Source organism: Chlamydotis macqueenii, chromosome 1, assembly GCF_036417535.1.
Source record: "Chlamydotis macqueenii isolate bChlMac1 chromosome 1, bChlMac1.mat, whole genome shotgun sequence".
In the NCBI taxonomy this organism is placed as follows: domain Eukaryota; kingdom Metazoa; phylum Chordata; class Aves; order Otidiformes; family Otididae; genus Chlamydotis; species Chlamydotis macqueenii.
The window spans coordinates 150663849-150681105 of NC_141556.1; the positions used below are offsets into that span (position 1 = coordinate 150663849).

Sequence of the window (17257 nt, forward strand, 5' to 3'; positions counted from 1 at the left end):
CGAGTCTTCCGCATGACAAGGACTCAGACCTGTGTCCTTCCAAGCACACAGAGGAGATTCCTCTCCAAGGATGAGGATCATAGGAAAGGACCTGTCATTTTCACTGACATCTTGCCTAAAAGTTCATATAGAAGCATTTCCTCAATCATATGTATAATCTATTAAAGTAACATTATTTAAAAATTCAGAGAATCTTAAAGTCGATTATTGTCTTATACTCAAGTATATATTGAGGATGTACTGCAAAATCAGGAAATTATTTCACTATGCCGACTCTTATTAATATGTATTATTTGTCATTGCAAGAAATCATGTTTTCTAGTACGTGGGAAGCAGAGAGAACTAATCTTCACAGACTTCTGTGCTGTTGTGAGTACATTACTTCTATTGGCTTTTAGTTAACTTCACTCTTTCTACACTGAACTGCAGTCACAGGTCATGCAAAGTAATAAGCCACAAAATGCATTCAAGTTATCTGTATACACATGGAAGGCACTTAACTCCTTCTTAAATCCCTGAAGTTTCACTAATATAACTAACCCCTTAGAAACTGGGGGGGCAGGGGTTGCTTTTGTGGGGTTTTTGGGTTTTTTTTTTAATACATGTTAAACTAAAACTAAGTCATGTAAACAAACAAGAAAATGCAAAGTATTATAGACATACTGTGAAAGGTTCATCTATATTCCATGTTTTAAAAGTATATAACCATGCTTTTGAAGTCTATTACAAAGCACATACAGAAAGGTTAGAATTCAGGTGGAACCCTACATTTTCATCCATTTGCTTTTCAGTTTCATATTCACTTTCCTAAATTTTGCATTCTCAAAGTTTTTAAATTGATTTATCTAGCTCTGATGCTTTCTTGAGCAACCTTCGTCACTCCCTATGGAAACTAAGCAACAAAAATGCTCTTATATGCTTATACTTCAGAAATGCAATTATTTGATCAAAACTTAGTTAAAGTTTCTTCAGAACAGGCAGTACAATAGGAAACAGCTCAACTTCATCATCTCCCTTCTCCTTTTAAAAATACGTAAGTATGAGCATAGCAACAGTTGTGGTGACCTCAGTGCACTCATGTTAGAAAGACAGGAGGGAGCTGTTCTACATCACTAAACAGTCATGATAAAAATCCCTCCAAAGTACAAAACTACCAATCTATAGGCAAATCTTCAATAATTATATTTTCTACAAGATTCTTGTAAAATTCCATGAGATTAAGCAAGCAATATATTCATATACAAATAGAAGGAAAGGAATTTTAAGTATATACAACCTACTATATCCAAACCCATGTTATTCTTAAGTATCATGAAAAAATCTAAGGATATTTACAAAAATCCATAAATTCCAAGTTTAATTGTACTCACCTCTGTTACTTAAATGAGATTCTTTTCCTGCCCAACTCCAACTGGAGGTCTACACTTTCTCTACACCCTAACACACTGGTTCCAAACAGGCTCCTCATCTTTTTTCCACCAACGTAGTTACTTCCTAGCTGTCTGCATCACCTACGAACCACTGCACTCCCTGTAGAGACTGTATTTGGAATTTGTCTGCCACATTTCTCAGCGTAGGCTATAAATATTCTTCTGGATAAAAGAAAGGGAAAAAAAAAAAAAAAAGAGGAAGTCTCTTTACACCAAAGATATGCAATTATATTTTTCTGAAGCAGAAGCAGTCCACAGGGCTCAGAGAGGGAAAGAATTGCAGTTATCTCCAATACCAGTAGAGTAAGTAAACTTTGTGTTTGCCCCAGTTACTGTCTCCTGAGTTGGGTCATGTTGTTTCCCAATCAAACCACCTCCAAAGTAAACCTGAAGTTAGAGCTACACAGTACAGACCCCAAAGGGTCCCTGGGCTGAAGAACAGGAATGAGCGAGATGGTAGCATCCAACACTGAGCACTTTGATAAAATGCCCCAGTGACTTCATAATGCCCCAGTTTCTGGAAACTGCAGACCTCTGTATTTGCTTCATACTCTAACATATGAAATGAAATTAGTAACAAATTCAACTGAAGTTATTTCAGAGAGTATCCAAGGACTACATAATAGCATTAGGCATATTTCAAGTAAATTATTACACTGGTAAATCTTGAAGCGCTCCACTTGCATTTTTCTTGTGTCAAAAAAAGAATTATCACTGTTTATACTCAAGAGTATTAATCCTTCTCCTCAGCATCCGTAATAGGTCAGCTGAAAGGGAAACAATAAATCCACAATCTGATCTATTGGTGTCCTACAGTTCCTTAGAGAAATTAGTTAAATCAGTTCAGATTCCAGCAGATCCTCCTATGCATCTTAAAGATCTCAAACTAGCATTGTGTAAGGGAATGGTGAAAGAAAACTTAGTCTGGACAAAAAAAAAATACACACCAGAAACGTTCTTCGACTTCCATGAGGCTTTGATAAAATTCTACACTAAGAGATACTGGGAAGTGTCCATCATAATCTGGATTTAAAGAGATTCAATGCCCTAACATCAAGGGGACTTGCAAAGTTATTTTCCCAGTTATAAAGTACACATTGACAGCTGTAAAGCAAGATTATTTTAAATAATCAAATAGTCAGAAAAAAAAAAAGGTGTAGAGAAACAGCATGAAGCCTTGATGATGTATTCCCAGAAATCAAGGAAGTTAGCTGGTACAGAGTAGCAAGAAGTATGTCAGTAGTGAGACATTGAACTGTAAAGGTGACACCACTTCCAATTCAAACAAATCCTTCCTTGATCTCTTCCTTTTATTCAAATAGCATAACGCACCTTTTTAACCAAATGACTGTGCCAAGAGAGATGACATTATAGCAGAGGAGAAAAGCAGCTTTTTTATGAAGTATGCTAGTAGAGCCTGAATAGTAAAGTGCTCTCTTTTAGATTTATCTATAGTAGCTCCTAGAAAAAAAAAAATTCTAGAATTCTAGTCTGGACCCCATGGAAGGAAAAGAAGGGCACTTTGCCTTAGGGGCATAGAGTGGGTTTGGTCCTGTGTGAGACAACGTTGCAAGAAAGCTTGCTCTTAATAAGGCAGCACTGAGAAGTCACCTAAGTGACTTCAAATGTTTTTCCCTTCCTTTCAGAAATTCTCTTCTGAAGATTATCAGATATCAGGCATAGGCTTCAATCAAATCAATCTGAAGTCCTTCAGTAGGAGCTTACACCTGGAACACTATCGCCTTCATATTCTAGGCCAGTATTTACAACAGCTTAAGTCCAGGCATAATTTAGCCTGGGGAGAATGAAACTTTCCTTGTGCTACCTCCACTTAAAAATCTATACTCCTGCTGAATTATGAAGTACTTATGGTTTCTGAACAGTTAATATGCAAATAGCACAAAAGCAAACATGCTACATAACAGTCCACAAATTCCTGTTTGCCATGTTTTGCTCATTGACATCTGATGTGTTTTTCTGAAGTAGACAGGAAATTTAGACTAACCTTGCTTTCACAGGCTGATGACTTGAAAGTTGAAGTATTCAGACCAGAACTCCAGGATAATTTTGCATCTCCTGTTACCAAAGATACTTAAAAGATAATACGCTGAACATGAAAGGTTTTGTTTTTCATTTGGAAAAACAGAAAAAAGGCCAATGTGAGGCTGGGTTTCTTTTTATTGTTAAAACATTAAAGCATAACATTTCACCAAATACAAGAAATTTAGAGGGGTTTCTGACGTTACAAACATCTGAATCATCAAGAGAAAGTGTTGAGCTATACATAGTCTGACGTTAATCCATCAATTTAAGGTATATTAGTACATGCTTAAAACATGGCCAAAATATGGAATCACAAAGTAATTACTTTGATGCTTCTAAATCTGAGACTAGTAAGTCAGAGAATTGAGTGCAATACATTTTCAGCATATGACTATACACTCAATTACAACCTCAGGGCAGAATTATTCCAGAAGGATCGGTAGTTTCTCATGCCTGGCTCATTCACATTCGATTTGGTGACAATTTTAATTTTAATAATTTGATAAAAACATTTTGAAAAATACAACATTTAACAAATGTGAAAAAAAGTTCAGTCGTCACAGGAATATAGGGATTGCTTGTCACTCCAGTCCTTCATTGCCTGTATGTTTTACAAATCTTTACAAAACTAATTTTGGTTTCAAAAACATAGTACATCTGAAAAATAAAATATGACTCTACTGATGGGTAATACAAAGACATGAACATGTATTTAAAATTACTTTCGAAAGTAAATCACTTCAGTAATACAGCTATAAGACAAGTTAAACATAGTACAATAAACCATGCATCTTCTGACTTGTCAGATCAGCTAAACTACTTGGTTAACATACAGCAACACTTTTGAACACTTCTGTAAATACAGCTTTTCTAGCACAAGGGAAAAACAGATTAAATTTGTTCTTCAAGTGGCTCAAGGCTGTCCAAATGTCTTTTAGGTGTATCATCACTATGACGGCTTTGGCAATGGGTTAAATGTTTCTTAAAGCCTCGGGGAAAATTCGATTCAAAATTACAACGTGGACACTTCAACAAACTTTGACCATGAGCAGCAACATGGTTTTTAAGAAGAGACTCCAAGAGAAAAGCTTTGCCACATATTTTACATTTGTATGGGCTTTGAACATTATGCTTGTTAACTAAATGGTGCAAGACGGCACCTTTTTTCATTGCACGACAGCAACAAATTTTGCAATAATACTTTCCCTTGCCACGCTTCATGTATTTTGCTATTTCTTCCTCAGAGATGAAAGCCTCTTTCTCTTCGGTAAACTGCAGCACACACTGTGGCTGCATGGGGGTAGTTGCATCTATTTTGCTCTCTTTGCCGTACTCAGATGACTCCATATCGTATTGCTCTTGGTCACTGTTGGATTCTTGTTCCTTTATCTCCATCGAGTCCATCTCCATTTTTCCACACTCACTGCTATTTAGTTCAGAATCTGAGTTCTCCTGATTTTCCTTCCTGGGCTTCTTTTTTGGGCATGAATATAGCATGTCTTCTGGTGACTCTTTGGCTAATATTGATTGTTCATCCTGTGAGAATAAATCATCCAGTGGTTTCTGATCATCTAAACTGTGAGAAAGAAAGTCACTCTCGCCAGACTCACTAGGTGTCTGGGGCTCAGAGGAAAAACCCAGAGCAGACTTGTGAGTCTCTGAAAACAGGATGTTTTTCTGGATTTCAGAAGGTACAGTAGTTTCAGCATGTCTCTGGACATCAGAGGATAAAGCAGCAGCAGGCTTCTGCATCTCAGAAAATACAGCATGCTTTTGAACATCAGGGGAAACAGCAGATTTCTGAGAGTCAGTAAAAAGAGCTTGTTTGGGGGTCTCAGGAGAAATGGAAGGAGTAGGTTTCTGGGACTCAGTAAAGAGGTTGTGTTTCTGAATTTCAGGAGAAGCAGATTTCTGAGACTCTGGAAATGAAGTATGCTCCTGAACTTCAGAGGAAACAGGAGCAAGTTTCTGGGCTTCAGAAAATAGGGCATGCTTCTGGACTTCAGGAGAAACAAGAGCTGATTTCTGGGCTTCAGAACATAGGGCATGTTTTTGGCCTTCAGTAGAAACAGCAGAAGTAGACATCTGATTCTGGGGCTCAGAAAAGACACCACGTTTCTGGACATCAGTAGAAATAGTAGGATTAGATTTACGAGACTCTGGGAACAGAGCTCTCTTCCGAGGTTCGGGGACGTGACCCCGTTTCTGAACCTCAGACGAAGCAGCAGAGGTGGATTTCTGAGTTTCAGAAAAATACATAGGTTTCCGGGACTCGGAGAGTTTCCAAGAGTCAGGAGATACTGAAGCACCAGGCTTACGGACCTCAGGAAAGAAAGAAGGCTTCCAAGAGTCAGAGGAAACAGTGTGACTAGACTTTCGAAGCTCAGGAGAAACAGGGGGAGAATGCTTCCACGTGTCAGGGGACAGAACAGGTTTCCAGCCTTCAGGGTAAACAGATGAGATGGGTTTCCACGGCTCAGAAGAAACAAGAGTAGACTTCTGGGATTCAGAAAAGGACGTAGATTTCCATGAGTCAGAAACAAGCCTTCTAGGCTCTGGCGACACAACGGGGCCAGGCCTTCGGGACTCAGGGGCAGACCTCCGGGATTCTACAGACACTGATACAGCAGGCTTTGGAGCCCAGGAAGACTTCTGCACCTCGTGAGGTGTAGATCTCCAGGGCTCAGGAGAAACAGTCGGACCAGGTCTCCATGACTCTGGCGAAACTGCAGGAGCAGGCCTCCGGGTTTCAGGAGAAGAAGCAGAAGCAGGCCTACGCATCTGAGAAGGATGCCTCCGGGGCTCAGGAGACCCAGCTGGGGCATACCTTCGCGGTTCAGGGGATACTGCTGGAGTAGGTTTCTTTGGCTCTGGTGACACAGCTGGGGAGTATCTGCGGGGCTCCGGAGACACGGCGGGAGAATGGCGACGGGGTTCTGGTGACACAGCGGGGGAATGCCGACGGGGTTCTGGAGACATTGCTGGGGAATACCGACGAGGTTCTGGAGACACAGCTGGGGAATGCCGACGAGCCTCTGGAGACACAGCTGGGGCTGGCTTCTGTGGGTCAGGAGACACAGCAGGAGATGGCTTCTGTGGGTCAGGGGATACAGCAGGAGATGGCTTCTGTGGGTCGGGGGACACAGGAGGGGACTGCTTCTCTGAGTCTGGGGATACAGCTGAGGCTAACTTCTCTGGATCTGGAGATGTGTCCTGGGCTGACTTTTCTGGATCTGGGGACGTGGCCTGGGCTGGCTTCTCTGGCTCCAAAGAAGTCACCTGAGCCAACTTCTGGGACTCTGGAGACACTGAAGATTTCTGAACCTTGGGGGAAACAACAGGTTCAGATTTGGGGAGATCAGGAGAAAGGGTAGGTTTGCATGACGCGGGGGAAAGGGTAGGTTTTTGTGGCTCCAATGTGACACTTTTTTTAGAGGAAACTGAATCTCCTCCTACCTGTTCTTTCCGCTCCTCATTCCACTTCTCAGGTGCTGCATGTTGTGCTGTGATGTGATAATACACGTTGCAATACATCTTGCTGGTAAAGAAACATTTGTGGCAGTGAAACAGTTTTGCACTTTTTTGATAAAATATAAGTTTACCCAAACCAGCAGCATCCATTTCATCACAATACTCTGGGTGTATGGTACCCATATGAATTTGTATGTTTTCATAGTCCGTTCCTCTGAAGCTGCAGTGATCACACTCTAAGCGCTCTGTGGTTTTACGTAGTATCTGCAACATGTCCATTTTCCTATGGTCAGTAACAGTTTTCGCAGCACTGCACCTTTTAAAGAGCAAACTTCAGATCCTGCAATAAAGGAAAAAAAAAACCCATATAGTTATCTATCAATGTTAATTTCAACTCTCTGTCATTCCTAAATAACCACATGTGCTTTCTTCCCCTCCATTTTCAAAAGTATATCTTCTGAATAGGTACTAACTACTTCATGAAGAAATTCAAATATAGGTATCTCCAATTTCTGCAAATCATTTTATATCAGTAGAACTTGAAAAACTAAGCTTATATTTAACAACAGGCCTTCCTACCTATGCAAAAAAAAAAAAATCTGAAAGCAAATTATAAAAATGAACCCAGGTGATAAAGAGCTAAGTTTATGTTTCATTTGATAAAGGTGACTTGCTTTCTCAGTCATCTTCTCTTCCCAGATTTGAAGTTTACATTACACATGTGAACTGAAAACAAAAAGTACTTTGGAACAGTGCCATGGAGATAAAGTCATTGCAAAATTGTACCTTCATCATAAAATTTCAAAACAAATTAGCTGTTTTTGACAAAGGTAAAAAAAAAATTACAATAAGAAAACAGCAGTCTAAAACCTAGGCTCTGTTTTCATCTGTTAAACACTGTTTTCCTTTCACTAATTACATGAAAAACAAAAGCTGCTGCTCATACTTTATCCATTATGAAAAGAATTTTTTCCATTCCATTATTTCATCTGCTGCCCTAATAACAACAAAAATACTTCTTAAAAAAAACGGCACTGACTTTTTTTCCAGTTGGTGTAGCTGACAGCCCTCTCTATTCAAAACATTGTTTGCCTCACTCCAAAGATGGAAATTTCTCAAAATTACTGTTTGTGTAAGACCTTAAAAAAACCAAAATAAAACAAAAAAACAAACAAATCCCACAGAAACACAGCACCTGAAATGCAAATATTTTAAATTGTTTGTCTAGATTCCACTATTTCTAACAGAATTTATTAAGATTAGCTATTACAATAAACATAAAACCAAGTCTAACCATATTCTCTAAGTCATTTTCATGTAAATGTGAGAGTTATCTCTATAGTGAAAAGGAATATTTGAACATTTATGTGAAATGCACAGGCTTTTTTCTTGTAGGTTCAAATTAAACAGATGTGACATGACTATCGTGCTAAGCTATCAATCTAATTTGAGGAGTCTTGTAAGAAACACTGTTTCAAAACACACAAAGTTTTTATGTCATTTTAACACTAATTTTCCTGTCTAAATATATATTAGACTAACAACTAATCTAAAAATATGCATCCAAACCAAGTTTTCTTAATTTATTCCTAAAGCATTTTTACCCTGGTTTCTTATGGAAATGAGACCTACACAAACACGTTGCCCTACAGTCAACGCCAATCAAATTGGACAAAGCAATCCAGTCTCATTTTAAATTTCTACAGGTTTCATGAAAATCAGGAACTGAGTAGAGAATGAAACAAAAGCCTCCATGAGGCTGAATATTTCACTTAACAGTTACTGGCTCTCTTTAGCCTATAATCAGTACATAAATGGTCAGTATGCAAATAGTCTTAAAACCTGCAGAACAAGCAGTGTCTGATTCAGCTTGTAATTAGGGAAAAAGAGAAGGAATTAAAAATACTACAGCGATGAGCTATTTGTCGTTCAGGGCAGCTACACATGAGAGGTAATTGCACTGCTCTACAAATACTGAACTGGAAGGACCTTTTGGGTACAAACCGCAGCTTCTCAGCACTATTAGCAGCCATACAAACTCCTAAATGGAGTCCACACCAAATTTGGTGTTGACCACAGAACACTTCTCAACATCTTATAACAAACTTTATATTCCTGTAAAAGATCAAAACAGAAAGGTAATAGCAGTGCTTAGTGGTCTGTATCTCTGCAATAGCAAACAACTTGTCAGTTGAAAAACCCCAAAGCAAGCCATGTCTTAACGCTCCAAAAGACCTAAAAGTCTTTAGGAATTAGGATTTATTTTTTGGACGGGGCATTTGGGGTGATGAGAGGAGAGGAAGATTTCAATTTGAAAGCAAAAAATTCTGAATTGACCACACAAGCTAAAAAAAAAGTTTGGGTTTTTTTTTTTTAACCAAATCACAGTAGAACATAACTAGAACACTGAGGACATACTGCATTAATCACATTTTCAGAACTCAAAGAGAATTTGTCACTTCCAAAATTGGTGGTAATCCTGAATTGTCCGTTTTCTTTTCTCTAGAAAAATAAAAAAAAAAAAAAAACACTTTTCCAAACTGAATTTATCATAGCTTGCAAGAAAGTTTACTCATCTCTTCTACCCTCTTCATAATTTCCATCCTCTTTACACATCACCTAACTATTGCCCTTTCTGGAGTTTTCTGTTTTTCACTCCTCTCAACTACACTTCATTCCACCTCCCAGCCTCTCCTTTTATTCAGTCCTATCTTACTTTACAATGGAAATTTCAATTTTTTTTTTCCAAATGCAAGAGTGAGAAAAGGTTCCTGGCTCCCTTTCACAAACTGTCCAAGTTGCTGCTAAGCTTTTCTGACCAGGAGATTATTCTGGAACTGGAGAAGTTACAGGCACTTCCTCATTTTCATCTCCAGACGTTTAAAGGTTGACATTCAAGCCTTTGGCATAAGAAATAATGTTAAAGAGTTGGCGGTACTTTCTCTCACACTGCCATCACTCACAATTTTTAATTTTATAATTTCAGTACACTGTAGCTGTCAGTCACTTAAACTGCCTCTTCTGCTGAAATCTGTACTTAAGCGAGGCATACTACTGCGCAAGACAACCCTTTGGTACTGCAGCACCTTAGGCCATGACTCCATGGAACAGTAAATCTCGTTTTAGAATAGTGACTGTGAGACCAGTACCAAACCTCAACAGTGCTTAGCCACTATTAAGTCATGCTGTCGATTTAAATTTGTTGAGACACTTCTGAAGGAGTAAACTCTGAAATGCTGTTGGTTCACTTAGCACATATCTGAACAGCTACTCCAAAAGATTTTTCTGTCAATCCCTCCTGATCCCTTTTCCCTTTGAGCTCAAATGCCACTGTCTCTACATAGCTCTGTGGTTTGTCACACAGATAACTGCCTGTTTCACATTTCTCTTTGCCGTCAACTCCTGCATCAGAACTTGTTTTGTGCTGGATCCTCCCTCGCCTAGCTGGGTGAAAGTTTGAGGAACAGTATGTCACTGTTTTCTAAACAGTCCCACGCCAGTGGAGCCAGCCAGGCTAGAAAACATATCCTCAATAACCAGGTTCCCGTGGCTTTGGACCTGCATGAACTGCCATGTAGTCTGTGCTCAGTGGCATCTTCTTGCAACACCAAAAAAGATGGACCACGTTCCCTCTGCGTAAACGCTTTATTATAGACATCAAAGGACCCATTAAAAGGGTAAGGAAAAAACCTGGTACTATCAAACTGGCAGGGTGCCCCACATGCACTGCAGACAACTTGACCAGATACTAAATCAAAGCATCATTCTAGTCATCTAAAGCCCTTTGAGGACACGTATGAATTTCAGGATGAAGATCAAGTTGTCATGTGAGATAGGTCTTCCCATGAAACACAGCAGAAGGGAGATGGCTGCTAGAGTATCTCTCAAGCCTGCTTGAAGACTCCTAGGAGAGACAAACAAGCTGCACTGGTCCAAGTACAGGTAACTGCTGTGCAGGCTCCAGGCCACTTTGTTATCTTGAACACTCCCCCAGGCCCTGCCTGTTTTGTGAAAAGGAGACTTCAACATAGTCTTGCCCCTACCAAAACTCACAGTTACAGGATGTGCCATGCCACAGTGGCTACAGCTGAGGCTGTGCTGCATGCCACTTTTAAGACTACAAAGCACTCTGCATTCCTTAACCATTATTTCTGCATCCCCTACTTTTCTCACTTTTCATGGCTGCAACACTGAGAAAAAAAATACAGATACAGCCAAACAGAACTAATTATCTATTCTGAGAACACATTACAATTGAAGCTGAAGCCTGAAGCCCAGCATTTATGCTTGTCCTGTGTCCGCATTCCTATCTCCACTTCAGGATGAAGTACTAAGATTCAACTAAAATTCTGGATTTGCAATACTAAACTTTGCTATACTAAATTTTGTAATGCTAGACTTTAGCTTAAGGCTGCCAAGACTTGCTCAGAGTCTTCCCAATACATGAAGATTTCCACTGAAATCGACCTGAACAGCTAAGTGCTTCTGTCTACAAGCTCACTACATCCACAGTTATCAAACACAGTAACAGCATCAGCACCAACTCAGCGCTTAGCTTGACTAAAGACTTTTGCTGACCTGAAGTGACATAGATCAACGTCCATCACTCAGGTTAAAAGTTACTTGAAGAGTCAGAGATCTCAGCAGTGGGACCACCAGTCTCTACTGCTGCTCCATCACCCACCTCTCCCCATCACCTCCTCCTTTCATGCATGTCTAGAGCCTACATACAGAAGTTCCTACCACCAGCTCTCTCTTCTCTCCACAGAGATGCTGAAGATCCTTCCACCAGTTCCTGTCCCCTACACTACAGTTCTGGCCATAACCTCCTCCATCACAGGAAGAACAGAAAAACAGCAGGGGAAAAGGATCGGTAATGAGGAGACCCATATTCACCTGAGAAATGAACAACCATCACTACTGTTCTTGCTTGGTTCTTAGCATCCAAGAGGCCAAAGTCATCATTTGGTGGAAAGAAAAAGTACCCAAGAGGTCAGAGGAAATCAGACAACTGCAAATTCTGACGTTGGCTATGTATATTGCAGGGCAACCATAGAGTACAAACGGCATCAGCAATCTCTGTTGAGCTCATGTTAGACTGAGCAATCGGAGCGGCCTAAGCTAATGTAAAAAGCAGACAGACCTCCTGGTATCTTCCTGGCCACTTCAGAGCCAGTTTGTGGATTCGGCATCCCATCATCCAAGAGGATCTCACTGAAGATTAAGCCATACCTCCCTACAGCCTCTCGAAAACCTCTCAGTGGCAGAAAAGGAATATGCAGAGACACTGTGTATAAGGAAAAATCCACCCAAGGGATGGCACAAGACTGACTCTGGCAGCTAACAACACGTCTCAATTTCTCAACCCCATTCCAATTTTATAGCTACACATCTACTAATCATTTCAGGATATTTTTGCTAAACACATTTTACATTAAGTATTGCAACATTTACTATATGCCTGCATTTTTCCTCCACAGAAGATAAGTTGTGACTGTCATGAGGCAGTGCCAGAGGGAAGCAATGAAGGGCTCAAAAGCTGAAGATCTAGACCGCCTATGAGCACAGAAAATTACAGGCTGCTTTTAATATGACATGTAGAATTTCAGAACACAGCAACAAGTAGTCGGCCTTATTCTTCAAAATCAGACTGTCCCAGTTCTCACTGGCAGAAGGATCTACACCTCTTTCCTCTCGATGAAAGAACGGATCCTGCTGAGACACAAGTAGATGATGAGGACATGCAACACACATCAATGATGCCAGCACAGTTATAAAAGCCCTCAAGAAGAAAGTCCTCTATTTACCGTGACTCCCTACATCCACATTGGATTCCCTACAATGTGAGCTAAGACTTAAAAATAGTGCTGCCATCCATCCAGCTTTGAAATGACAAGCAACACACCAGTGAGAAGCAGGGGTCTCCAACAACCTCCTACTTAACTTCAAGACACCATTCCATCATTATGTTCACCAAGCAAAGGACAAAGCCAGCCCGTACCTCCGTGAATGCTCACCTTCCCATGATAATCCTCCAACCTTTACGGAGCACCACACATCACAACCCTACTCTGATAAGCACAGCCACTGCACAGGAAGGATGGCTGTTTATTTTCATCAGCTTTGGAATTTTTTTGCAGGCAAACAGTTCAGCCATTTCCTCTATCAGCAAAGAGGGCTGATGGTAAAGTTTGTTCCCAGCAGAAGAGAGCTGGATATAGTTGCATCATTGCCTCTACTAGCAGGAGCAGATCCAGACTATTGCTGTGTTTAAGCAAAAGGAAAAATGACATGCTCTTGCAGTGCCAAAAAGCAAAAGGCAGTCTGGTGGCAATAGGATGCTTCTCTTCAAGTTGCATCCCTGTGTTGTGACTGACAAAAGAAACAGAAGTTTAGCTCCCAGAGGAAGCCGCACACAAACATCCCCACAGTGTAGCAGAGCAGGCACTTCACAGCACAAACAGCAGGTAAGGGGGTCCCTTCCAACACACCGTGAACAAGACAGGCAGCACTATGCTCCTGCTAATCCAGCAGTGTCCACAGGAATCTGACTTCGTCCTCACAACCAAACTCCCAGCTACCAGCCCATCTACTTGGGTTGAGTTCCATCAGCAATGATCACTGAACCACGTCTTTAAAATAACACACCTAAAAATGGGACAAACACCCTGACCCGACCAGCCACTGAAACAGTAAGATACACTGTGAGAACACGTGAGACCCCAGCTCCAGGCAGGAAATGGCTGGATTATGCGGTCCCATGTTTCCAGGAAAGGTTCAAGTCAGAAGAAAGTCGCAAAGCGACAATACTCGATGCACATGCGGATGACTTAAGAAACACAGAGGGGACAGAACTGCAGCTATCTTGCAAGATTTCCACCTTTGCTAAGAGGATGGCAAGTTCACACAGAGACACTAGGTCTTAATACATTAAGATCTAACAATAGTATAAACCGCACAGTAATATCGACGTACCTACGACAGATTCAGGGTAGGAAAGATTAATGCCGTGTACTTCTGATACAGCTTTCTAAACTCCAAGTCCACAATAGTGCATAGACGGCTGCCAAAACTTGCACCAGAAACCTTATTTCGGCAGTGCTGAACCTGAGCTCATGAAGTGCCACTGGACTCACCACAGCACACAATCTAGTCAGGAGCTGTGAATTCAGGTTGCGAGTCTTGGTGACACCAGGCTAAAAATTCCATTTATGTTATCCTGAAAGCAAATGAGGTTCAAGGGGAGCTAACGGAAGAGCAAACCGAAATACCCAGTCTCTACATTCCTCACTTATAAACAACTCGGTGCAAGTCAAGCTCCCACCTAACTACTCCTCTCATTTCTAACACCGCTGAGTTGTTATCGACCAATGCAGTTCCCTCCTGCACGGCGAAGCATCCAACCCTCTCAACACCTGCACCAGCTACTACAGGCGACTACTCCCCCAGGCTCCGAAAAGCGAGTGCAGTTAACACCAGCGAGCTTCAGAAGTCAGCTCTAAAAGGTCGAGTCCCTTCATCCACCCCGAACGACGTAAGGACAGGGTTTGCATCCGCCTCGTTGACGGGGCGGGCAGAGCAGTCCCCCCCTCGCAGGTACTCCTGTCACGAGTGGACTCGCTTTCCCCAGGCGTCTCGCAAGGCTTCCCCACGAGGGAAGCCGAACTCGCGGCGTGCTCCACCTGCTCTCCTCGCTCCGCCGGCCATTGCTTCAACTTTCTTTCGGGGAGGGGGTGCCTGCGGATCGGCCTTTCCCGGGGCGCCAAGCACGCCCCCCGGGGCCGCACCTCCCGGGGCAGGGGGGCCACGCCGCCCGCCCATTCATTCCCGCACCGGCCGGGCGGCCTCCCCGCCGCCTCCCCTCTCTCTCCCCCGCCGGTTTTGCTCCCCTGCGCCGGCACCCACCGCCGCGACCTCCCCCCATCTCCGAAACGGCCGCCCGCTCCCCGGGCGCGACTCCGCAGCGGGGGGGTGAAGGCGGGGGGGGGGGGGGGGGCTGGACAAGGGGAAGGCCCAGGCCCAGTGCCCAGGGGGAGGGGAGCGGGCCGGGCCCCGCTCCGTGCGTGCGGCGGGAGCGGGGGGGTTGTCCCTCTCACCACCACCCCCCCCCGCCCCGCACTCACCGTTGAGGCACCTCCAGGGCGGCGGGGGGGGGGGGGTGGGGCGGGGGAGGGGCTGGACGCAACCCCGCCAACGGCGGTGACGGCAGCAGGCCGGGCCGGCAGCGCGCGCGGGCTCGGGCCGCGCGAGGGGCGGGGAGGGGGAGGAGGAGGAGGGGGAAAAGGGGAGGGGGGAGGGGAAGGACGAAGGGGGGTTGCGGGGAGGGGGGGGAGGGGGGCTCCGGGAGGAGGCGCGCCGCCGAATAGCGGCCGCTTTATCGCTCCCCCGGGCCCGCCCAACCGGAAGCGCCGGTGCTGGGCGCAGCCCCGCCCCCGCCCCGCCCCTCCCCTGCCGGTGGAGGGCTCCCCCCTCCCTCCCGCGACCCGGTCAGTCACGCGGCGCCCTCCGCGCCCCGCCCAGCCGGCAGGGGGCGCTGCGACACTGGAGGGGCTCGCCCCGCCGGGGGCGGTGCCACGCGGGGGCGGCCGTTAGAAGGGGGGGCGGGGGGTGGCCTCGCTGTTTCTCTGTGCTATTCACCGTTAGGGCATGCGGGCGGCTCGGGGCTGAGGGCCCGGCTGAGCTGTAACGGCGCCCTGGGAGCACTCTCGGCCTGCCTCCGGGCCTCCTCCCGGCCCTGGCTACGGGCAAGCGGCCCGGGCGAGCCCCCGGCAGAGGCGGTGCGGTGCAGGCTGCTCGGCGGCTGCGGGCGCGGAGAGCGGGTCGCGGTTGTTTCCCCGCGAGAGGGCGGCTCGGGAAGGGGCTTGCTCAGGGTTCCACGGTGTGTGAGGGGAGGTCGCCTTGGGCACCCTACAGCGAAGATTTGTGTCTCCTTCGGAGAGAAGGAGGCTGAGAGGGCATTGCTCTCCACAGCTTCCCTAGAGGAAGTGGAGAGGGAGGTGCTGAGCTCTTCTCCCTGGGATCCCTTGATAGGATGTGTGGGAACTGCTCAAAGCTGTGGCGGGGGAGATTTAAACTGAACATGAGGAAGCGTTTCTTTACCGAGAGGGTGGTCAAACACTGGAACAGGCATCCTAGAGAGGTGGTCGATGCCCCAGATCTGTCAGTGTTTAAGAGGCATTCGGACAATGCCTTTCACGACATGCTTTGACTTTTGGTCAGCCCTGAATTGGTGAGGCAGTTGGACTAGATGATCATTGTAAGGTCCCTTGCAACTGAAGTTATTCTGTTTCCATTATATTCTTCTTCCTGCCTTCTGAGGAACCCTCTGATGATGTTCCTCCCCAGTCCTGCACTAGGAGGGCATTGAATACCCACAGCCATGTCCCAGCCTGGGCACTGGCTCTGTCACTCTGTGGGAAGGAGGCGGGTACCTTCTGATGAGGGAGAGAGATGTGTGATGTCTTGAGATAATTTGACCATCTGAACAAATTTGCAAAAGGCATGTGTGAGATGCAGGTTTTGAAAGCCTTCTGTGTTCCTACAGTCTAGCTGGGTTTCTACAGGATGGCAAACCCCCACATTTCTGACACCAGCGAGGCTCAAAGATAAATCCCTCAGTGCTCCTCAACCGAATGGTTGCATATCTTTTTGACATGAGCAATACCTGTTCATTTCCCCATGGATTTTTCCTTTTCTCATTACAGTCATTTTTAGAAATGCCTGAGCTGTTTCTGTTGGGGAAAAAAAAAAAAAAAAAACCAAACAATAAAACAAAAGAGCCTGAGAACAACTTTCAGAGCAAAGGTGGCCCAACACTTGGTCTCCAAAGTGGCCAACCATAAGTGTCTAAAGGAGAGCACATAAGCAGTGCAAGTCTACTTCTGCCTGGGTCCTGAGGTGCTCATAGGCCTGGGCAGCTGGGACTGGCCTCCCCTGGGACCCCCACCCACACCATCTCCTGACGAGGGCCCAGGGAACATGGTGTCTCAGCTCAGCCTGGGGCCTTCAGCCTGTGCCCGAGCGGTGCTGTAGGTGTGCCTGTCTCTGCCCCTGTCTCCTGGATGGGCCTGGGACCTGCACTGCAGAGAGCTGCTCTCCTGGATGGACCCCTCACACCTGGGTCAGAGCTTGTCATATGTAACTCTACGCAGCTCCAGGGAGCTATTCAACTGGCAGGCGCCTGCTCCAGGGTGATCTACATAGCTCCTAGGCTTTACTGACCATACTGGTGACGAGCTCAGTTCAGTTGCCTAAATATAAACAGTGAGTGCTCTTTGAAGTGCCCCAGGGTATCTGAGACATCTGCACAGGGC

General features: G+C 44.5%; 1 protein-coding gene across 3 annotated transcripts; it reads right to left on the reverse strand.

Moving 5' to 3' along the window:
* Positions 1–3588: 3588 nt before the first annotated feature.
* CHAMP1 (chromosome alignment maintaining phosphoprotein 1) lies at positions 3589–15152 on the reverse strand. 3 transcript variants are annotated; one of them, XM_086769977.1, is made up of 3 exons: positions 9323–9443; positions 6930–7284; positions 3589–6797 (listed from the first exon to the last, which is right to left on the reverse strand). In XM_086769977.1, the coding sequence occupies exons 2-3, from the start codon at positions 7221–7223 to the stop codon at positions 4365–4367; spliced, it is 2727 nt and encodes a 908-aa protein (XP_086626103.1). In that variant the 5' UTR covers positions 7224–7284; positions 9323–9443; the 3' UTR covers positions 3589–4364. The 3 variants fall into 3 exon arrangements, with proteins under 3 accessions (XP_086626103.1, XP_086626094.1, XP_086626084.1); XM_086769968.1 differs by lacking the exon at positions 9323–9443 and adding an exon at positions 15068–15152 and having other exon boundaries at positions 3589–7284; XM_086769958.1 differs by having other exon boundaries at positions 3589–7284.
* Positions 15153–17257: the final 2105 nt, after the last annotated feature.